The 24312-nt window shown below is 47.0% G+C and overlaps 1 protein-coding gene across 2 annotated transcripts in view; it reads right to left on the reverse strand.

The window, feature by feature from the left end:
* Positions 1-24312, reverse strand: part of CUL4B (cullin 4B) — a 200492-nt gene that overhangs the window by 54658 nt on the left and 121522 nt on the right. For both annotated transcript variants that reach the window (XM_029607853.1, XM_029607854.1), the window contains exons 13-20: positions 22153-22257; positions 21062-21172; positions 14449-14534; positions 13591-13698; positions 9316-9429; positions 8393-8498; positions 8135-8307; positions 437-589 (exon numbers count right to left, since the gene is read on the reverse strand). In XM_029607853.1, coding sequence (XP_029463713.1) covers positions 437-589; positions 8135-8307; positions 8393-8498; positions 9316-9429; positions 13591-13698; positions 14449-14534; positions 21062-21172; positions 22153-22257 — 956 coding nt within the window. The remainder of the gene's footprint in view (positions 1-436; positions 590-8134; positions 8308-8392; positions 8499-9315; positions 9430-13590; positions 13699-14448; positions 14535-21061; positions 21173-22152; positions 22258-24312) is intronic.

Raw genomic sequence — 24312 nt, forward strand, 5'->3', positions numbered from 1 at the left:
AAGAATGGGTAAGCATAACAATTTCAATAAGAAATTTAGCACATATTTCAATCAAAATCCTCTGTTCATGTAGGCTCTTTGCAATATTTTCAATGCATTTCAATGAGATTAACATCAATTATTAGTTTATAAAGACAATTAAAAAAATCGGAGATCCAGAAATATCTTTATTTAGCTCTTGGGTCCATTTATGTGAAATAATCTTTTTAATCAAGGGCTCCTATTCATCAGTTTTACAATTTTGTAGCCACATGTTAATGTCACATTGTTTGCACTTGCTATCACAGAAGGATAATGATTTTCAATATAGCCTCCACATAAATAATACCCCTTATGAAATTACTAAGAAAAAAAATCAAGCATGAAAACTTACTATGTTAATAAAGGTTAAAAACTCAGTAGAAAGCATGCAGATCAAAAAAAAAAGGCAACCCACCTTTACTGGGAATTTAAGCTGGTTATATACTTCTGACACAAGAAGATTGTGACTAAGAGTCTTCCTCATCTTCATAATTCGAACAATTGCCGCATCGATCTGGTACTGTCTGTCTTGGAATACCCTCTCTGTAGTGCTGGTTTGTTCTTCTACCTGGTGAAGTGGAATGTAGCACTTATAATGAAAGAAACTCAAAAACCTGCAGTTATGATTCTTCAAATATGGGGAAAACTCCAGACTGTTCTATCTATATTTTAAGGTGGTCCCCTTATTCTGTGATGGGGGAACTGAGGAGGGGTTTTCTGCTGGATGCAGAATCCCATTCCAGCAACTCCATTACCAGTCCCTTCCTTCCTTCTCAGGAGAGATGGTATATTGTACTGATTACAAAACTGAGCTACATATCCAGATGCAAGTTCACATCTTCTCTACCAAGGACTGTAAAGGCTTAGGAAAGGTGGCTGAAGCATTGGACAGAACAAGTTAACTATAAAATACGTTGGGACACTGAATGAAAAGTCTCATAAATCCAAATTAATCACACTTATTGCTCACCCCTAGACAATTATACTCTGCAGCCAAGACTCCAGATAGGATAAAAGAAAGAAGAAAATTGGTTCTTACCTGATAATTTTCATTCCTGTAGTACCACGGATCAGTCCAGACTGTGGGTTATGCCTCCCTTCCAGCAGATGGAGACAGAGAAAAATTTGAAGGGCACTCTCTCAACCTGGTGTGCCACCTGCATCCCCTCAGTATTTAGATTAAAGCAGAACAGTAGTAAACCGTAATAACGAATCAAGCAGTAATAGCGCTGTAACTATAGAAGTATAAATTGAAAGCAACCTGTAATGTTCCTTCTTAGTATTCTGCAGTAAAGAAACAGCGCGGACTCTCAAAAATACCCACTCCCAGGGCGGGCGTCTGGACTGATCCGTGGTACTACAGGAACAAAAATGATCAGGTAAGAACCAATTTTCTTTTCCCTATACGTACCCAGATCATTCCAGACTGTGGGAAGTACCAAACCTTCCCTATACCGGTTGGGACGACGAGAGTCCCGCTCGAAGTACGCCACTGCCAAAATTGCAGATATCTGGAGCCTGAACATCCAAGCGGTAGTGACAAGCAAAAGTATGGAGCGTCTTCCAAGTAGCCACTCTACATATTTCTTGTGGCGAAACCAATTGGCATTCAGCCCAGGAAGCCCTCTGTGAGCGAATGGAATGGGCTTTTAATCCATCAGGAACAGGCCGACCTTTACAAATGTAAGCGGACGAAATAGCTTTCTTCAACCATCACGCAATCGTTGGCTTAGAAGCTTTCTGACCTCTCTTGGGACCGCTCCACAGGACAAATAAATGATCTGAAACTCTGAAAGGATTTGTGACTTCCAAATAGCATAATAGATCTTGGACATCTAAACGTCAAAGTTCCCTGGTGTGCGGAACATAGGCCGATAAATCAGGAAAGGCCGGGAGTTCTACTGACTCAAATGAAAGGTTGAGACCATCTTTGGCAAAAAGGAAGAGACTGTTCGAAGAGAAACTCCCGAATCGGAAATTCTCAAAAAAAGGTTCCCTACAAGAGAGCCTGAAGTTCCGAGATTCTGCGAGCTGAGCAGATAGCAACCAAAAACACAGTTTTCAACGTGAGGTCCTTCAACATCGCCCTTTTAAGAGGTTCAAACGGAGGAAGGCACAAAACGCGAAGTACTAAATTAAGACTCCAAGACGGACATACAGGACGTGCAGGAGGAATCAAATGCCTTATTCCTCTGAGAAAATGCACTACATCCGGATGCGATGCTGCTGAGCTGCCAACAAGAGAACCTAGGGCCGCTACCCCTACATGGAGGGAATTAAAAGACAAGCCCTTGGATAAACAGTTTCGCAAAAAGCCCAAAATATTAGCAATAGAAGCATGCTTGGGAAGAATCCCTTGTTCTTGACACCACGTCTCGAAAACTCTCCACAACCTAACATATGATAAAGAGGTAGATGTTTTTCTGGCTTGCAGAAATGTAGTAATGACTTCCTCCGAATACCCTCTTCTCAATCTCCTCCTTTCAAAAGCCAGGCTGCTAGACAAAAGTGATCTGCTTGGTCAAAAAATATAGGACCTTGACGAAGATGTGGAAGATGTCCTAGCCGTAGGGGCCCGACCACCGCCAGATTGACCAGATCCGCGAACCATGGACGTCGGGGCCATTCCGGAGCTACTAGAATCATGCTCCCTGGGTGAACTTCTATCCTGCGAAGAACCTTGCCCATTAGCAGCCAAGGAGGGAACAAGTACAGGAGAACTGAGGTTGGCCAGAGATGCACCAGCGCATTGACTCTCTCCACGCCGTGATCCCTTCTGCGATGAGCCTTGGCATTGCCTCACATTGCCATCAAGTCCATGTGGGATGTTCCCCACCTGCGGGATATTAGACCCATTACTTGGTCCAAAAGTTCCCACTCTCCTGGATCTATGCGTTTATGACTTAGGAAGTCCGCTTTTATGTTGTCCTTCCCGGCGATGCAAGATGCCACTAGCAGCACAAGATTTTCTTCCATCCAAGCCATGAGTTGTTCTGCCTAGTCGGTTATGGCTTGATTCTTGGTGCCTCCTTGACTGTGGATGTAGGCTACCGTTGTCGCATTGTCGGACAAGACCCGAACCGCCTGATTGAGTATGCACAGTAGGAAGTGTTGCAAAGCCAGGTGAACTGCTTTGGTTTCCAGACTTTTGATCGACCAGCTGGACTCCTCCGGGGACCAGCTGCCCTGGACTGAGTGGGACTGACAGACAGACCCCAGCCAGAGAGACTGGCATCCGTGGTCACCACTATCCAGTTCGGGATTTCGAGGTCCACCCCGCGAGACAAGTTATGTGTGCATGATCGGTGAGCGGTAGAGGGAACTGGAATTCCTCTGACTTGGGATCCCAACGGGAAAGCAATGCTCGTTGTAATGGTCTCATATGAGCAAAAGCCCAGGGAACCACTTCCAGAGTGGATGCCATGGAGCCAAGGACCTGAAGATAGTCCCAGGCCTTGGGTATGGGGAGAGACAACAAGCGCCGAACTTGCTCCATCAATTTGGTCATTCTGTCCGGGGGGGGGAGAGAAACTTTCCCGACCTTGGTATCGAATTGGGCCCCCAGGAAGTCCATCGTCTGAGACGGGATAAAATTGCTTTTGGCTTGATTGATCATCAAGCCAAGCGACTCCAGGAGACAGACTACCTTGCTATTAGCTTCTACACAGAGATCCGTTGATTTCGCCCTGATGAGCCAGTCATCCAGGTAGGGATGAATCAGAAGCCCTTGTCTCCTTAGAGCCGCAGCCACCACCACCATGACTTTGGTGAATGTGCGGGGGGGGGGGGGGGGGGGGCAGTAGTGAGACCGAATGGCAGGGCGCAGAACTGGAAATGGAAATGCATCCCCAGAATCATGAAGCGAAGACATTTCAGATGATCTTCGCGAATGGGTATATGCAAGTAAGCTTCCATCAGGTCCAGGGATGCTAAGAACTCGCCTTCGCAGACCGCCGCGATAACCGAGCGTAGACTTTCCATGCGGAAATGGGGTATCTTGAGAGCCTTGTTTTTCTGGGCTGATTCTACAACCACAAATTGGTGATCCAGCTGTGGTTTTTGGAAACCAGGGGCTGTCTGTACCAGGTAGGTGGCATCTGTTTTTCGATTCACCGGTGGTACAGATCCTGGATGCTCCCAATTCCTCTTCAACAAGTCCAGGAGGACTTCATGAACGGATATGGACATGATCTCCTTGGGTGCATCTACGAATTGGAGCACTTCCAGCATCTTGTGTCTGGAGTCTTCTTCCGTCTGAAGTTGGAATAGTATGGCTTCAGACATTTCCTTTATAAAATTAATAAATGACAGGTCCTCTGGAGGAGAATGTCTTCTCTCCTCAGGGAAGATTGCTCTGAAGGTAGATCATCAGAATCCTTGGAAGAATCATCGGTCCAAGGATCGTAAGGCTGATCACCTGCTCCCATAGGATCTCCAGAGGGAAGTAATGGTGCTATTCCTGAAGGATCAGGTCTAGGCACAGACGGCATCGATGGAGGATGATGCGGTATCAATGGTATCGGTGACATCGATGGGCGAGTAGGTGGCAAGATCCCAGACGGCCCGGGCATAGGTTCTGGCCTCTGCTTCCTCATCATCCAATGACAAAAGAATCGGGGTGGAAGGTGGACATACCGGTATCCTCTGTTCCACCGGTGGAAGGGCACCGATCAACGCATCCAGCCTGCTGAGTAGCGGTACGAGCGCCGTGGGAATCGGGTCGGCGACTGGAGCTGGCATCGGTGCCGGCGTCGATGGAGGCTGGAAGCTCTGCAGTGCCTTTCCGATGGCCTCCTGGATCATCCGATCCAATTCCTCGTGGAAGCCTGGGGCGTAGAACCCCAGCGCCGGAGTAGGAGGCAGCACTGGCGTAGCCGGAGGGTCCACCTGTTGCGGCTCCCTGCACCAATGAAGGTGGGAAACGCTTCTGTGACCCAGCTGCAGAGGAGGATGGGGCCTTCTCTGGACGGAATTTGTCAGTGGCTCTGTCGACGCCAATGCCAAGGGCTTGCCTGGATCAGCGGACTGAGCCTTCCGATGATGGTGTCAACGCTTTTCATGATGTTCTCCTTGGTCCTTCTCCGGAGCCGAAGAGGAAAAAGTCGATGCCTTCGGAGTAGTTGGTGCTGGGTGGACAGCATCGGTGTCTCACTGCTGGCTAGAGGTCGATGGCACCGGCTCAGATGATGTCGAAGCGCTCGATGGAGTCTGTGGCTTTGCCTGAAAAAGAAACTTCATCTTCTCTGATCGGGCCTTACGGCCCTTCGGTGTCATTTGGGCACATTTGGTGCAAGTTAAGATGTTGTGGTCCGACCCCAAACACAACACACAGATCCTACGCGGGTCTGTGATGGACATTGTTCGAGGACAATCGGGGCACCAACGAAAACCCGACGCCATGGCTGACAAATTTAGCCATGGTGTGGTCGATGGCCGGTAGGCCCCGAAGGGAAAACTCTACGGGAATCGACCGCAAATGAGGGTAAAGCCTTACCTTATGACCTCAGACTATGGAATCGATAGGGGGACCCCTATGGGGTAGAATATTTTTGAAATTTTAGAAATAAGTTCCGTGAGGAAAATTCCTGTCAGGAATCTCGAGTGTTCCTTAACCCGCGTGGCTACTGCTGAGTGGAAAAAAAAAAAAAGACTGAAGGGGACCCCTGCTGGATGCAGGGTTAGTGCCATGCTGGGCATACCCAGTAGGTGCCAGTCAAAGTTCTAGAAACTTTGACAAAAGTGTTCTGTAATTGAGCTCCATCCTGATGATGTCACCCATATTTGAGGACTACCATCCTGCTTGTCCTGTGAGAAAAGACGCCTTGCTGACACAGCGGACAACATGGTGCGAGAGGAAGTACAGAGGAGGTCATACAATGCATAGGCGTCATAAGCAACTGCTGCTTCCAAGCGTTCCGCTTGTTCTGATTTGCCCGGAGGGAGATCCCTGGATGTTGATAATTGTTGGACCCATCGGAGGCTCACTCAGAGCATGTAGCTAGTGCACACAGCTGCTCTGATACCTAGGGCCGAAACCTCTAAGATGCGCTTGAGAAGGACTTCAAACTTCTCATCCTGAAGATCCTCGAGGACCGCTGCGCTCCTGTGACCGGAATTGTGGTCTGCTTCGTAACCGCCGATACGGAAGAGTCTACCTTGGGAGACTTCAGGAGCTCCAGGGAAATCTCTAGCAAAGGATAAAGTTTGTCCATAGCCCGACCAACCCTTAAGCCGGCATCCGGGATGTCCCACTCCTGGGTCATCAGCTGTTGGAGAATGGGATGGAAAGGTAAAGCTTTGGTGGGAGCCCGCAATCCCGCCAGGACCGGGTCTCCGGAATCCTGTGGTGGGACATGTTGAGGGATTTCCACTCCCAGTTCTGAGAGGACAGAGGGGATAAGAGGTTCCAGCTCCTCCTTGTGAAACAGTCGGACCACCCTCGGGACGTCTCCGTCCAGAGGAACCTGCTTTGTCAGGTCCTCCTCCGATCCCATGCCGACAGGAGGCAGAACAGAAGCAATTTGTTGCCAGAGAATGTGGTTCGTGCAGTTAGTATAGCTGTGTTTAAAAAAGGATTGGATAAGTTCTTGGAGGAGAAGTCCATTACCTGCTATTAAGTTCACTTAGAGAATAGCCACTGCCATTAGCAATGGTTACATGGAATAGACTTAGTTTTTGGGTACTTGCCAGGTTCTTATGGCCTGGATTGGCCACTGTTGGAAACAGGATGCTGGGCTTGATGGACCCTTGGTCTGACCCAGTATGGCATTTTCTTATGTTCTTATGTTCTTAATTGCATCTGCAGCCCCAGTGTCCGCACTGTCCAGCAGGGCAGCACCGCCCGAAAGCAGGGACCCCCGTAACTTAGCGACCCATAGAGACGCTGGTACATCTAGGCGCTTGGCTACTTTCAGGGGCGGCCCGTGTGGTTGTCTCAAAGGCAGAGTACCACTCTGCTGAGACTGCGAAGCTAAAAATGCTTGATGTATCAGTAAAACAAAATCTAACAAAAAAGGGTTAGAAGTGGGCCCCTCCCCCCCCAGGGAGTCGGGGTCTGCGTCCAAATCATTCGAGTCCGGATCAGAAGGATCCCCAGGAATGGTATGCACTGGGGATAAGGCTGGAGGAAGCTTCTCTGCCCCCATAGCTTGTGCCTGCACTGCAGCAAATGTGCTCAAGATGGCTGCCGTTCCCGCGCTGAGGGGGAACGGGTCAGCCCGAGGCGCCAATCTCTTTACTGCACCTCGGGGCTTTGCTGAGCTTGCCGCCGCTGAAACCAAACTGCCTTCCCCTCCCCCTTCCCCAGGCGACGCAGGAAGATGGCCGCGGCATTAAAAAAAGGAAATGCGGCAGCAAAGAAATGGCGGGGAGCCAGAAATCAGCAAAACATGCGGAAAAACTGAACCCGACCCCTATAGCACTGTAGCCGGTAAGCAAGGAACTTAAAAGGCTGTACTTTTTTTTTTTTATACTTGGGTCAGTGCCACGGAGGGAGAGAGGGACTGGACCACCAGTAATCTCTTCCCCCAGCGCCTTACCTGCCAGGAGCCCCATGGGGTCACCAACCCCAGCTCCTCCACCTGCTACCAGGGGGGATAGTCCCAAAGAACCTGCCTACCCCCCCTGGGAGGATCTCAAGAATTTGTGTCAGATTGTCCCTGTTTTTTGTGCTTGATTCAAAGTTAAACAAAGTCTCTACTTTTTTTTTTTTTTTTTTTTTTTTTTAAAGGGAAAGTGTCTTAAACCCAGAATCAGGTCAAGACTGCAGGGTTTGCACCACCCCCATCTGCTGGAGATAGAAAAATACTGAGGGGATGCAGGTGGCACACCAGGTTAAGAGAAAGAATGCCCTTCAAGTTTTCCTATGTCTCCATCTGCTGGAAGGGAGGCATAACCCACAGTCTGGACTGATCCAGGTACATACAGGGAACACTAGTTATCCAGCAGGAGCTGCTTCAGGAAACTGCAGCCACCCCTTTGTACCTGGAGCTCAGACATGTCACTCAGCCTGGCATAGCAGGATTAATATAAATCTGACCTTAAGACACATCTGTATTTCTCACCAGCTAGACCTCTCTCAGAAACAGATTAGAAAGCAAAGCGAAGCAAATACCGTTTCTTTCATTTGGATCTGATTGATCTTTATCCTAAAGAGTTTGTGCCTGAAGTCATCATTGCAAGTAAACTTGTCCCCGTCTTCCACATCTTTCCCTTTGGGGCTTTTACTGAGGACTCGAGCTTTGCCACAAGCCAAGGACTGTAGCGTTCTTCGTAACTCTCCATCCTCTACAAAAGAAATAAATGCTTTAAGCATCATCTGTAATCTGGCACTGAACCCACAAAAAAGTCAAGAGCTGCATTTTGCACAAACCTATTCCCGTTGCCTGTTTTATTTCTTCTAAACTGAACTCTTCCCCTTCATTAAACATAAGCAACACCAGTGTCTGGAACAGAGAGACTTGCAGTTCTTTCTTGCCCTGTTGGGAGAAACAAATTCCCGAATCTTATATAAAAAGGTTTCTTTGCTCAGTGAAACAAGATGGTTCTAACACTGCAGCAGAAGCTGAGCACTCTCAGATATTATTTTAACAGATGGCACAGTCAAAGCCCAGCCAGCAAAGGGGAAGGAAGAAGCAAGCATGAGGGAGGAAGAAGAGCCTCCAGAGGGGTGGGTGAAAGACAGAGAGAAAGAAAAGGGAAAACAAATAATGGAAAGAACAAAAGCAGGAATCCAAAATGTTGACAGGTTCTTTTTTTTTTAATTTTTCAAAGTAAAAACTTTTATAGAATGCATGGCTCTAGTAAATGTTTTGGGCATACTTAGAAATGTAAATTATTAAAAACTTATGAAGCAACGTCTTGAAAAAAATGGTCAGATTTTTTTTTTTTTTTTTAAATCCTTGCTATAGAATCTGACCCCGAAATGCCATGGGAGTTTGGGGGGCCATGGGCATAGATAACAGAACAGCATTTTTTAAAAACATTTTTCTGACCTATTTTCAATATAGACAGATTTATCCAACTTTTCTCCTCCCATCTCTTAGCGATGAGGCATCTGTTGTTGCCAACCAAGTGCACAATCTGTTATAAAGCGATAAAGGATGCAACTTGCTCAGGAGGCAGGCCATCAGCGTACAAATCAGCCTATTCTGACCCCAACATCTCAAATCGGATTTGCTTTTGCTATGTCTCCAGCTTCTGCTGCCTCTCATTTCAAAGCTGATAGAATTGCTACATGACAGACCAGTATACCATGAAAGATATCAAATATCAGAAATTCAGGAGAGAACTTGCCTCTTTAAACTCTGCTTTCAATACACAGTGTCCTAGTGTTGATTGCCATTGAAGTTTCCTACCACTGTGCTTGCCCAGATAAAAGGTCTTAAAAATCTCCTGCAGTTTTACCATCTACAGGTGGGGAGGAAAAAAAAAAAGCATTATGCAAATACTGTGCCTCAATTCAGATAATCACCCGGCCTACACCTTCATTTTCCATCCCAATCTTTACATGTGTGAATCACATCAGAAAGTACGGCATTAAAAAAAAAAAAATAAATAGTGATTCCAGACTGGCTAGCCTTCAAAACATAATTGGTAAATAGTGGATTTACTCTAGTCTATAGTTTTCAAATGTTAGCATTTTTAAAGCAGCAATAAGTAGTGTTGCTGTGTATCTTAGAACAGTAGTAATCATCTCAAAGCCACAGTACAGGAAAATTGGTTCTTACCTGCCAATTTTCGTTCCTGAATTACCACAGATCAGTGGGTTATGCAACCCTACCAGCAGATGCAGCAGAGAACTAAAAACTTTGAGGCACTGCTACATAACCGAGAGTGTCACCTGCAGTCCCTCAGTATTGATCTGTACCCAAGCCAACTATAGAGTAACTCCTCAATAATTCAACAACCCCTTAAATAAGGGGGGTGAACACCAAACCCAAAACAGAAAAACAAGAGAGAGAGAGAGAGAGATTGGTTGTGATTGTGCCAGGTTTTTTGTGTGTGTGTTTTATGGACAGCCCCTGTCCTAAAATGGCTCCGACTGTGACGTAAGTGCCCTTATTTGGACACACCCATATCCTTGGCGCCTTTTTTGTCTTTAAAGGTCAGCGTTCAGACGTCTCTCGCTGCCGATAGTACATTCACGGTCCAGCGAGCGACTCCAGCATCGCGACGAGGTAATATATATATGCAAGGTTTCCTGTCTCAAAACACCAAACGTAAGGTCTTTGTACTTTATTATGCATTGTTTTATCTGTAGAATCATACAGAGACGCCTCCGGGCGCAACAAACTGAGTCAACGCTTCGTACACAGTAAGTGTTCTTTCCATTGATACTGCCGTCTCTCCCTTGCTGCGGGTTTTTACTATGCACTTGTTCTCTTGTATCTATTTCATTCTTAACAGTGTCAAGCATCTCCGGTTAGTGACAAAAGCAGGTAATAGTGGCACCCGGCCCCCTGAGGAAGGAGGTTCCCTCCGAAACACGTCGTGTCGGATCAAAGTCGGTTTCTCCCATTTTACCATCAACTTCAGCAGCATTTGGACCTTGATGCCGGAGATTAAAGTTCGCAAGTTAAGTACAATATCATAGTACAATTGACTCTAAGTGCATAATTGGGGCAGCTATACTTCATATGGCGCCCCTTTAATTTCGCTCATCGAGACCGATGATTATAAATAAAGAAAAGCTTACGCCATTATAAGCTTCTATTAGCCTAATTCTTGGGCATCTAATATATGAGGTCTCTTCGAGCTTCCCACCGCTTTCCTATTTCAGGAATCATTTATACATTGTTGACTATTAACACCAGCATCTACTAAAGACTTCTTCTGGACCCAGCATGAACAGGCCCTCTGCATCAGACTTCCATAGATTGCTGCTCACAGGCTCAGCGCCGAGACTTCAAACATCCTTTCCCTATGAATCTCTAGCTTACAGTCCTGTGAGTCCTTTAATGCTGCCAAACCTGCAACCAGAATGGTCGACTAAGCATGCACCTTCAGCAATATCAGCAGCTGCAGGATATCATCCGTGAGGGGATACAACTTTGCTACAGTTCTAGCCACCTTGGGACTCGCCTCTGGGAAGTCCCATTCCTGGGTCATCAGCATCTTGCTCCTTTTAGGGAGGAAAGGCTTTCGGTGGGCCCCAGAGTCCAACCAACACAGGATCCACCCCTTCATTGTCAGACTCCTCTTGGACCACATTAATACTCAGTTCCTTCCAAACATGGGAAATAAAGGGGCCTCAACTCTTCCTTACAGAACAGATGAATCACTCGCAGGTCCTCCCTCTTATCGGGACCTCTTCAGGATCAGCCTGATAGACATCCACCGTGAAATCTGCTGGGTCATCCTGATCCACCCCTGGACCAAACCCAAGACCATCTTCCGGGTCCATCCAGGTCCGAATCATCTGAGCTGCCAGGCCCCTCACGACGGTCCAGGCCCAGCTGGTGAAGGAGGTCTCCTAACCCCCAGCCAAGGAACCCCTCAGCCTCTTTGCAGCAGGACGAGACGGCTGACAGAAATGTCCTTTTATAGCCAGTGCTTTTCCTGGTTAAAAAGACCTTATGCATAAGCAAGACAAATTCTGAGGAAAATTCCATATCATTCTCTCCCCTGTCTGACCCAGAGCTCGCATCTCCTCCCCCATAACAGCATCGCTGGAACAACAGGGGAGGAGAGTCCCATCACCTTCCAAGCTGTAGCCCTTCTCCTGCATGACAGGCTATTTAGGCTCCCAGTATTGATCCCAACAGGGCCTTAGGAACTTGTGGCTCTCCTACCACCTGGGAGGGCCCCTTCCCTACAGATTGTTGGCATAGCTCCACTGCATTCAGCTGTTCCCGAACCAGGCCGCTGGCCTTACAAGCTTTCCTGCTCTGGGAAACTGCCGATGCCATCTTGTCTCCACATGGCCGGGCCTGATGCAGAGGAACAGAAGCCGCGTGATTGCGGCACACAGAGAAGAGGGGAACACGCCCGAGGCAGCCTCCGGCTCCCTGAGCAGCCTGAAGATTTCCCACGCTGGGAAATCTGTGTCAGAGCCATCTTGTCTCCATGCGGCCAGGCCTGCTGCAGAGGCACAGAAGCCACGTGATCGCGGAGCGCTGGAGAGGAGGGAGAACGCTGCTCAACACAGTCTCTGGCTCCTCGAGCAGCCCGAAGCTGCAAATAGAAGCTACGCTGCTCCCTTCCTCAGCCCGGGCCTGCCCAGATGATCAAACCAAAAACAGCCCGAGTGAGTAGGTGCTGCTGAAAGAAAAATAACACTTTTGTTTTTAATTTAAAGAGACAGCAGTCACAGCAAAGAAAAATTAAAGGAAAAAAAAAGGAATACTTCCCTGCTGCTGGCAACACCTCTGGGAAGGAGCCTTCAGGGGATAAGAGGGAACCAGGACCCCTGGCTGTCAGACCCCTGGATCTTCTGCAGGCTAAAGCTGATCAGGGATTACCAGCGGCTCAACCTGAGGGATGGCTCACGAAGGAATCTAACTCCTCAGGGAGCGTCTTCTAACTTCTCTTCTGCCCCTTCTTTCTTTTTTCTTAATTGCAAGTTTGCACCTCTACCATCTGCTGGAGACTAAAATAGTGAGGGACTGCAGGTGGCATTCTTGGGTTATGTAGCAGTGCCTCAAAGCATCTGCTGGTAGGTATGCAAAACCCACTTGTCTGGACTGGTCTGGGGTACAAACAGGAACAGCATGATTTCCCCATATCTTGGTTGCTTCCTTTTAAATTTGGAGATTGACAGCAGCATCCTGACTTACTTTGATTCAGAACAGTAACTGTAGCTAAGCAGGAGGCCCTTTCAAACACAAATAGCTTCACAAATTAGATCCCAAACCAGATCTTAACTGTGAACTGAATTATGCAAAATAAATGTTAGTACTGCTCCTTTAGGGGTAACTTTTAAGAGTTGCTTGCATTAAAACACCCATATACACGAGTATATGAGCCAAACGCGAGCAACTTGTGCTTTAAAATAAGCAAATTATGTGCATATATGCGCATGCGCGCAACAGAACGTGCAATAAAAGGGGTGGGGCCAACATTTACACTTGTAAATCTCGATTTTAAAACTGGTGAACTCTGTGCACATCAGGCTGTTATCTGGGCATTATTTACTTTGGCTCTTGTTCAACTGTAAACCTTAGAAAACCTCATATATAACTGACTGGGTGAGGAGATCTGTGTAAACTGGGGAAGAGTGCAGGCTGAAGAACCAGAAGGGTCTGGATGACCTAGAGATAGGCTGGACCAATTGAGGGACTAAGTGGTTATTTTCTTCAAGTGCGCATGTTTTAAAATTTGCTCACCTGCACATATAAAAACCAACAAGTCCTAAGGAAAGATACCCAAAGAACAATTTCTTCACATAACTGCTTAAATTTAGGAGCACACATACATGTGTTAGTTGTATTTTAAATTATATATGTGTATACTTGTGTGCATGTTTTAACATGCCAGTGTTTGTGGGCGCACGCATGCTCATTTTAAAGTTACCGTCCCTATGATCAGTAGCGAGCAATTCAAGGCATCATGCACAGTAGCTTCTCTCACCTCTGCTGGTAGATGAACCTCCATAGGCACGTAGGTTGGCCAGTAACCCATTGTGAGTATATTTACTGTTAACTCAATGTTGCCTGGAACATTCTGATTTTGCATATACTGACAAGAGAAATAAATTTAATTTAAAAGAGAAATGGTCAGTTAGTTCTTTCCTGCAACTCAAAGCCTGTTAAAGTATGCAAACAAAGAAATATTTAGTAGTTTAAGCAGCTGCAAACCTTTCTGCCGCTAATCAGCATGCAGCAATCAAAATAGAGCCACCAAGGTCTTGGACCAAATTTAGACGACAATGTTTCTGATGTATCAACTCTTAAATCAATTAAAATCTGCAATCTCTGCTTTTTCTGGGTCAGACAGTACGCTTCCTATAAAACTAGATGCCTCTCCTTCAGTCTTTTCTGCTGGACCTTATGCACATAATAGTATAGTAATTTTCAGCAGGTAAGAATCTTTCAGCCTGCTCACTCTGCCCCACTTGTCTTCTGCCTGCAATCTACTTCAGGGGATGATGAAGGGCAGGACCATGAAACATGGGCCCGGCACATCCCCTATTGAAAATTCCTTCAGTCTCATAAGTGTAATGCCACTTTCAACAGGGTCAATGTTGAAAAACACTAGAAACCCCACATAAAAGCATGGTTTGTTTTTCCTCACTTATTTGTGTGATCTTAAATAATTTTCTCTTGATGGTGTAAGCATGCAATATTTCAGTTTTGAAAACTTGCATTGAGCATTTAAGCCAGGACTACAATTAAGAAATCTTAAGCATTTTTAAATTATCCCTATTGCAACAGGCCAGCTAAAGAGTAAAACAAAAATAAAGTTAAGATTTAATCTAATATGTTTTACCTGTTTAAACTGAATCATGATATCTTTTGAAAGTTCCATATCTTTAAACATTCCTTCAAGTTTACTGGTAAAAGCAGCTCCACATTCTGAAAAACAGATCATCCTTGTATTTATTTTTTGTATCAATAACTATAATACAATTTTTTGAAATTTCTTTGATGGCTTAACCAGCTTCTAAAAAAAAAAAAAGGCTAGTGGAGTAGAAAAAAGGAAAATTGGTTCTTACCTGCTAATTTTTGTTCCTGTAGTACCAAGGATCAGTCCAGACCGCTGGGTTGTCTCCCTTCTAGCAGTTGGAGTCAGAGCAAAAAACTGAAAGGCACCTTCGCTTAACTTGGTGTGCCACCTGCAATCCTTCAGTATTATCCATACCATAGCAGAATATCAAATGAGAGGATAAATAACCCCAAACATAATAACCAATGGCTACATCAAATTGCTCGGCTAACCGAAAGAAACCGTAAAACGCAGAACATATGTACAAGGAAGACACCTTCCTATGCCACATGAATGGCCATTACGGTAAAGAATTCTGCAGAGTAAAAAATCACTATACGTACTGGACTCTCCAAGCTCCAAGGGCGGGCGTCTGGACTGATCCTTGGTACTACAGGAACGAAAATTAGTAGGTAAGAACCAATTTTCCTTTCCCTGTATGTACCAGGATCAGTCCAGACCGCTGGGATGTACCCAAACTGCCCTAATTGGGATGGGACCTGGAGAGTCCCGCGCGAAGAATGCTGCTGCCAAAGCAGTCGACATCCGGATCCTGAACGTCCACACGGTAATGCTTAGCAAAAGTATGCAACGATTTCCAAGCGACTGCTCTACAAATTTCCTGCGGTGAGACAAACTGGCTCTCCGCTCAAGAAGCCGCCTGAGATCTGGTGGAATGCGCCAAACCTTCCGGTATTGCGTGGCTGAGACAGATATAAGTGAAGGTAATGGCATCCTTCAACCACCTAGCAACAGTAGCTTTGGATGCCTTCTGACCCTTCTTAGGGCCACTCCATAAGACAATAAATGATCAGACAACCGAAAAGCGTTGGTCACCTCCAGATAGCGAAGGAGAACCTGCCGCACATCCAATTTATGCAGATCCCTATTCATAGGAGAACCAGGATCCAAATTTGGGAAAGCAGGCAGCGCCACCGTCTGATTCAAATGAAATCCTGACACCACCTTTAGCAGGAACGAGGGCACTGTTCTTAGAGATATGCCCGAATCCGAAATACGGTTCCCGACACGACAATGCTTGAAGCTCCGAGACCCGCCTTGCTGAGATGATTGCCACCAGGAAAACTTTCTTGAGAGTCAGGTCCTTCAACGTGGCCCGCTTGAGGCTCAAAGGGAAGACCACATAAGCCATGGAGAACCAAATTTAAACTCCACGAAGGACATACCTTTCTGACCGGAGGATTCAAGTATTTAGCCCCCTTCAAAAAAATGGAACACATCCGGATGAGCTGCCAATGAAATACCATCAACCTTGCCCCGCAGATACCCTAGAGCCGTGACCTGCACCCTGAGAGAACTGCAAGCCAATCCTTTCTTCAGGCCATCCTGCAAAAAGGCTAGAATATGAGCCACCGAGGCCAGACACGGGGACACATTCAACCCGCAGCACCAAGAGTCGAAAACCTTCCAGACTCGAACGTAGGCAAGCAAAGTGAACGACTTCTGCGCTTGCAGGAGGGTAGAGATAACCGAATCAGAATACCCCCTCTTTTTCAACTGTCTCCTCTCATAAGCCAGGCCGCTAGACAAAAATGATCTGCGCGATCGAAAAATACTGGACCTTGCCGAAGAAGATTCGGAAGATGGTTGAGATGCACTGGACCGTCTTATCGCCAAGTTGATCAGATCTGCAAACCACGGCCGTCAGGGCCACTCCGGAGCAACGAGGATGACTGACCCTATGTGGGCTTCTATCCGACGCAAGACCTTGCCCACTAGTGGCCGGGGGGGGGGGGGGGGGGGGAGAACGTACAGCAGGACGTCGCGAGGCCATGGAAGGACAAGGGCATCCACCCCCTCCGACCCGTGATCTCTCCGACAACTGAAAAGCCGAGCCGCCTTTGCATTTTTCTGAGTTGCCATCAAGTCCAAGTGAGGAACACCCCAGCGACGAGTGAGGAACTGGAAGGCTGCTTCGGACAGCTCCCACTTGCCGAGATCCAGATGCTGGTAACTGAGAAAATCCGCCTGAACGTTGTCTATCCCGGCTATGTGTGAGGCTGCCAGCCGGACCAGTTGGCGCTCTGCCCAGGAGCTAGTCAGCCTCCAAGGCCACTAGACGGCTTTTGGTTCCTCCCTGAAGGTTGATGTAGGCCATGGTCGTTGCGTTGTCCGACAATACTTGTACCGACCGTTGACTGACCAGAGGGAAAGAGACGCGTAACGCTAGGCGCACCGCCCTGGTCTCCAACCGATTGATGGACCATTTCGCTTGACAACTCGTCCATCAGCCCCTGAGTGGCCTTTGACTGGCAAACTGCTCCCCAGCCAAAGAGGCTGGCATCCGTTGTCATGATCACCCACTGTGGTTCCTCCAGGTCCATCCCGTTGCAAGTGGGTCAGAATCAACCACCAATCGAGACTGGACCTGGCGGGTTCCAAGAGGGGCAACCGTAGATGGAACTCCTCCAACTTCGGATCCCAATGAGAAAGCAAAGCCTTCTGTAAAGGTCTCATATGCGCAATCGCCCAGGGAACTCATTCCAGAGTAGACGCCATGGAACCAAGTACTTGCAAATAACCCCAAATGCGGGGAAGTGGGAGCGACAAGAGACGACTGATTTGCACCAATAACTTGATCATCCTCTCCTGGCTGAGGAAGACCTTGCCGACCAAAGTATCGAACCGTGCGCCTAAGAAGTTCAGAACCTGAGACGGGACCAACTGGCTCTTGGCAAAGTTGACCACCCAACCAAGAGATTGGAGCTGAAGTAAAACCGTGTGTACCGCCATCCGACAGAGGTGATCTGATTTTGCCCGTATGAGCCAATCGCCCAGGTAGGTGAACTAAGATCCCCTCCCACCTGAGGGCCGCTTCTACCACCATCAACACACCTTGGTAAAGAATTGCGGGGCCGTCGCCAATCTGAACGGGAGCGCTTGGAACTGATAAAATTCCCCCAAAACCATAAACTGGAGGAATCTCTGATGACGCTCGCGGATCCCTACGTGAAGATACGCCTCTATCAGGTCCAAAGAGGCCAAATATTCTCCTGAGTGGACGGCCGCAATGACTGAACGGAGAGTCTCCATGCGGAACAGAGGTACCCGAAGAGCCCGGTTGACCTTCTTCAGGTCCAAAATCGGACGAAAGGATCCCTCCTTCTTTGGGACCACAAAATAGATGGAGCACCTGCCGGACCTGTGCTCCTCCGGAGGGACCGGCACAATGGCTCCCAGGGACTTCAACCAATCCAGGGTTTGACTTACCACCTAACACTTGGCTCGAGACCCACAGGGCGACACTAGGAACCGATCCCGTAATGGGCGGGCAAAATCCAATACGTAGCCGCTTTCGATTATGCTGAAGATCCACTGGTCTGACGTAATCTTGACCCACTCCTCGAGAAATAGTGAGAGACGGCCGCCCACCACTGGAACCGGGGAGAGGGTCTGCACACCTTCATTGGAATGGTTTTCACCCCGTGGCTCCTTGAGAGCCCCCGTCACAGAAGGGCCTGCAGCCGCGAAAGAAAGTAGGCCAAGACTGAGATCTCTGAGTCTGTTGTCAGGCAGGAAAGGCTGGAGCCCTAGCCTGCCGAAATCTGCGCTGCCCTGAAACCGGGAATGTGCCATACCAAAGCACTGGAGGACCTGGGCTTATACTCCGGCAACTTATACACCTTGTTCTCTCCCAGAGACTTGATAAGGGCTTCCAGCTCATCACCAAACAACAATTTCCCTTTAAAAGGAAGATTGCCCAACTGAGTCTTGGAAGAAATGTCAGCTGACCAGTTTCGAAGCCAGAGAAGCCTCCTGGCTGAGACTGCCGTAGCCATGTTGCGCGAAGAAGCCCTGAGCAAATCATATAAGGTATCTGCAGTGTAAGCCACCGTGGATTCCATCCTGTTCGCCTGGTCGGCCTCATCCGGAGGCAACTCCTGGAAGGTGAGCATTTGTTGTACTCAAACAGTAGCATGAGGCTACTGCAGACAGCCGACCGAACATACAGTGCAGACACCTCAAAGATCCTTTTGAGAAGAACCTCAAGACTTCTATCCTGCAAATCTTTAAAAGCAGTCGCCCCAGTCACGGGAATGGTCGTCCGCTTAGTGACAGTGGCGACAGACGCGTCCACCTTGGGGATCCTAAGAATATCCAAGGACTCATCGGGCAATGGGTAGAGTTTTTCCATCGCCCTCCCCATCCGCAGAGTCACCTCAGGAGATTCCCACTCCCAGGTTACCAGCTGCTTGAGCATCGGATGAAAGGGAAAGGTTTTGGGAGGGGCCCGCAGCCCCGAGAGGACTGGATTCCCCTTGACAGGCTCCGTGCTGGGTTGCGGGGCCTCAATGTCCAGCTCCGCCAGGACATGAGGGATCAAAGGATCCAGCTCCTCCCACCTAAATAAGCGGAAAACCCAGGGATTGTCCCACTCTACTGGGGTGGACTCATCGACATCCCAATCTGGATTTGGGAGGACCGGGTCCCGGAAAGAACCAGAGGGACCAGGATCCGGAGCCCCCGCAGGGGCCAAAGGGACATTCGGAGCTGCGGCACGTTTAGCGACCTTTGCGGGTGGAAACTCAGTATCCTGCTGCTGCGCCTCGACCTCCAAGAAGGCCTTGTGCATTAACAATATAAATTTTGACGAAAAAGGCACCCGTTCCTTTAAGGGTTCCACCGGGGGGGACGGGGACAACAGAGTTCGGAGGGGAGGCGGGCCTCGGACCACGCGGCCAAACCGGGCTTAAACTGGGTGGAGAAAGCGGGGATGGAGGAGACTCCCCTCCCCCCTGCAGGAAGGCAGGGGACGGACAAAATGGCCAACGTTCCAGCACGAGCCGGGAACGGGGCCGCCCAGGATCGTCAGTCGGACCTTTGCACCAAAATTGCCACGGAACCCTCTCCTGATGGGCCACCCCCCAGGGAGACAGCAGGCACACACACCGTTGCGCGAAAGACGCAGCCCCAAGTCCCCCGCACGAAATCCCCCGCAGCATCCCGGCGGTAAGAGAAGTAAAAATTATCTAAAGACAGTAAGAACTGCCAAAAATTCGGCCTTCTGGAGCTCTGGGAACCTGAGAGAGCCAAGCTCAGTATAGTCACCCAAGGAATGCAACGTCTCGGGATGCAGGGGGGGAGGGGCCGGCCCACTGGTTAATCCCCCACTCACCACAGTAGACCGCGCTTCCGGGGATTTGGCTATCGGGGCGTCCAGCCACAGCCGTACCCTCCAGCAAGGCTGCAGCTGCCTTGGGAGGATAACACTGTCTTCACCAATTAAAAATGAAACTAAAAACTTTTTTTTTTAAACAAACTTGATGTAGCCAAAGTTGTAATGTACAAAGAAAGGAGAGCTAAACAACTGAGAAACTAAAAAAGAAATAATATGATAGGATCAGGACCGCAAGTTCTGCCGACCTTCTCTGCTGGAGTCAGAGAAAATACTGAAGGATCACAGGTGGCACACCAAGTTAAGAGAGGGTGCCTTTCAGTTTTTTTGCTCTGACTATCTGCTGGAAGGGAGACACAACCCAGAGGTCTGGACTGATCCTGGTACATACAGGGAATAGCCTATTGGTTACAGCAGCAGTCAGCAAACCAGGGAAGCCAAAGTTCAAATCCCACTGCTGCTCCTTGTGACCTTGGGCAAGTCACTTTACCCTCCATTGCCTCAAGTACAAAAACTTAAAGGTCGATCCAATACAGTGCGCTTAGCTGAGCACACCGTTTAACTCATGGTTGGACGTGGGTTTTGGCGCATGTCCACAACCCCTTATACTTAAGGGGATTATCGCATCCAAAACGTGAATCCAACCCCCCGCGAAACTAACAGCGCTCGCTCATCACATGCAAATGCATGTTGATGAGGCTATTAGCTATTCTCCCCCGACCCAAAAAATAGATGTGCGCCTGACCCGCACATTTTTGCGCTCAGAAATTAACACCTGCTCAGAGCAGACGTTAATTTCTGAGCAGCCCAAAAAAGTGGCGATATTAAATTGGAGGAACAAAAAGGACAGAATGTAAAAAAAAAAAAAAGTGTGCCAGCAGTCAGGTAGGAAAAGGAACGCTCAAATTAACGAGCATCCATTTTCCTAACCTGCTGACAGCCGACCTCTCCTGGGCGCCCGCTGCCAAGGAGGCACTAGGGATGCACATTTGTCCCTAGCGCCTCCTCAGCAGCGTGACCCCTCATTTAAATATTCAATTGTGTGTCCAGGAGATGTGCTGGATGCGCGTTAGGAAAGCAGGTGCTCAACACTGACCGCCCGTTTTCCGCACTGCTTTATTGGCTCAGCCTGTTTGATTATAAGCCCTCTCGGGACAGGGAAATACTTACAGAACCTGAATATAACCTGCTTTGAAGTGCTGAAAGGCAGAATATAAATTAATTAAAAATTAAAGAAGGTAAAAAGGAGTTGAACCCTACCATGTTTTAGTTTGGAAAGCATAGATTTTTCTGCATCTACAGAGGCACTTTTCCCAACTAATAGTCGCTTTGCCAAGTCTTTCTTATAGAAGGCCTCAAAAACATCTTTTCCTGTAATGCAAAAGGATTTCAAATTTATTGGAAGTATGAAAGATGTCCAACAATTTTATACTGTGACACACAAACATCGCCATTTTGTTTCCTGAAGCATCTTGCTATTTTACTAAACTGGGCTGGGTAATCTTACTGGAGAGAGAAATATCCACTAAACAAGTCCTTGTGGTAGATTTCACATTTTATGCTTGACTGAATAGTTTAAAACTATATACACTCTAGCATGTAAATAAGCTTAGTTGGTGCCATTGCTTGCCTCTTAAGATGATCACTTCTAACCAGTCAGGTGTTCCATTTCGTCTGCTACCAACCTGCTAAAGCAGCCTTAAGGTTATTTTGTACTTTATGACTGCACCCTGTAGTCACTTTTTTGGGCCCCAGAGTGTCCTTTTCTGGACTAAGAGGCTATGGCACCATGTGCATTCACAAACTACCTAGAGTTTTCTTGCCAGTCCTCTGTATCTAGCCAAGCCAGTGCCCAGACAATCCTTGGCCAATAGTTACACACCTCCTGGGAACTCAGTACACCTGCATCCAAAGTCTGGCCACTAGGTGTTGCTGTTATACAATGATAGACTCCAAACAATGCCTCTGCAGCACTCCCTATCCTGGCCAGCCTGACCAGTAGGAACCAGGCTTCGGAATCAAACCCAGATTTCCCACGAGGCCACTGAGCTGACCCATACAAAATCACCTTTCAATTATTATTTTTTTTTTTTAATCTAAGTTTAATTTTAGAAGCTTGTCTAAGACACTTCAAATGATCTAACAAGAAATGTGTACATTCCTAGGCCTTTTTACCAAGGCTAGATAGTTGTCTTACTGGGCATTTGACATATGAAAACATGCACAGTCCTAGCAAACAGCAGTCATATTTAACATCTGTTGAAGCATGTGTGCATATCCTCTACGAAGGCTAATAAAAATTCCATTTTTAAATTGTTTGCACACAAAGCTGCAATGTTTCAACAACTTACCATAAATGAACCTAAATATAATCATAATTTTATCCAGCATTTTTTCAAGTTCCTCATCAGTAGCTTCTTTGTTGCCTGCACGAAGTTTTGAATCAACGTATTTTGCTACAAGCAGAAACAAAATAAAACCCTTGAAGATCTTTACTGTGTATTTACAGTCACTTATATACCACAAAATATCAATGCAGTTTACAAAAATACAACCATAAAATCTAAAGAAATATATAAATGATAAAATAAGAGACAATTCAAAATGCCATTCTGAAATCAACTGTAAAAATCAGGACCAAATATCTCTTCCATGCCATTCATTACTTCTGCCTATGAAGTATACTATCTTATTTTAAAATTAACTTGGAAAACCTCTTGCTCATTCATTTTTGATGACAGCTATCTTTTTGTTTATTGACCTTTATTTCCAAGAATTTGTGGGCGGTACCAATACCATGTTAAGAGTTACTAAAATTTATTTATTTATTTATTTATTTTGTATACCGACATTCGATCGAGATATCACATCGGTTTCCAGATAGGTTGAATAGGGGCGAGAACTGCCCTATTTTACATTGTAACAAGATAACAATTAAACATTTAATATAAGAAAACATTGCAACAGCTGAATATAATTAAGTGTGGGTATAGAGAAATGGCAAATAGCCTATATACAATATGTACAAAATGACTTGGTTACGAGTAGAATGGGGGATAGGGAAGTGGGAGTACAGGGAGGGGGAGAGGGAGGGAAAAGGTGTTGGGGGAGGGGTGGTGAAGGGGGGGAACGGGGGTGTGTGTTAGTGCAGGGTAGTAGTCAAGCGGGGAGGATTTCAAGAACATGTATTTTAGGTTGTTGGGGTTCAGGAGGGAAGGCTTTCAAGAAGAGCCATGATTTGAGCTGTTTTTTTTAAAGACTTGAGGTGAGGGTTCGTTTCTGAGATGTGTGGGGAGGGAGTTCCACAGGGTAGGGCCAGCTATTGTAATGGCTCGTTTGAGTGTTGCATTGAGGTGAGCATTTTTGAGATTTGGGATGGAGAGGAGACCTGAGTTGGAGGATCTGAGAGTTCTTTGTGTGATATATGGTTGGATGGTGTTGTTTAGCCAGACCATTTTGTTGTTGTTTATTTTTTTGTGTATAAGTGTGAGGGTTTTATACTGGATTCTTTGTGTGATGGGCAGCCAGTGGAGGTCTTTGAGAGTGGGTGTGATGTGGAAGGATTTTCTGTGGTTGGTGATGATTCTGGCGGCGGCGTTTTGTAGGACTTGGAGGGGCTTGATGTGGATTTCTGGGAGTCCAAGGAGGAGGGAGTTGCAGTAGTCGAGTTTTGAGAAAATAATTGATTGCAGTACTGTTCGGAAATCATGCGGTTGGAGGAGAGGTTTGAGTTTTTTTAAGTGTTTGGAGTTTGAAAAATCCATCTTTGATTGTATTGGAGATGTGTCGTTTAAAGTTGAGTTGACTCTTCACATAGTTGGAGGCAGATTAGATATTTGTCTCCAGGGTCCAACTTACACCTGTATTAAAATGTTAGTCCTACATCCCCATATGCTAAGATCTCTGCATTCCATTAAGCCCGCCTACGAACAGCCTTCAAACTGGGAGGGCTGCAATCTCCAGAAACCCTGCTTGCTAGCTTTCTTTTGACATTTAAAGCTCAATATAAAAATCTCACTAGTCTATGACATGATATGCTTGAATAAAAGGGGGAGGGCAGTAAAGCAGAGTTGCTTACCCGTAACAGCTGTTCTTCGAGGACAGCAGGATGTTAGTCTTCACACAAGGATGCCATCTTCAGATTGAGCACGGCACGGAAAAAAACTTTTGTCAAAGTTTCTAAAATTTCGACTAGCACACTGAGTATGCCCAGTATGCCACTATCCATGTGTCCATGCGGGGTCCCCTTTCAGTCTTGTAATAGAGAATTAAGAAAAAATAAAACAAACGAAGGAGAAACCCAACTCCATGGGATGGCAGGCGGGTTTCCTGAGAACACCTGTTACAGGTAGCAACTCTGCTTCTCCTAGGACAAGCAGGATGGTAGTTCTCACACATGGGTGAATACAAGCTACAGGCTGCTCTCGGACTCTAGCAAAATCAGATACCAAACCTGGTGCCAACAGGCATAACTGCGGTGCTTGGAAAACAGACGGAGGCAGCCTGACCCA

The sequence above is a fragment of the Rhinatrema bivittatum genome, chromosome 6, assembly GCF_901001135.1.
Source record: "Rhinatrema bivittatum chromosome 6, aRhiBiv1.1, whole genome shotgun sequence".
NCBI classification, from domain to species: domain Eukaryota; kingdom Metazoa; phylum Chordata; class Amphibia; order Gymnophiona; family Rhinatrematidae; genus Rhinatrema; species Rhinatrema bivittatum.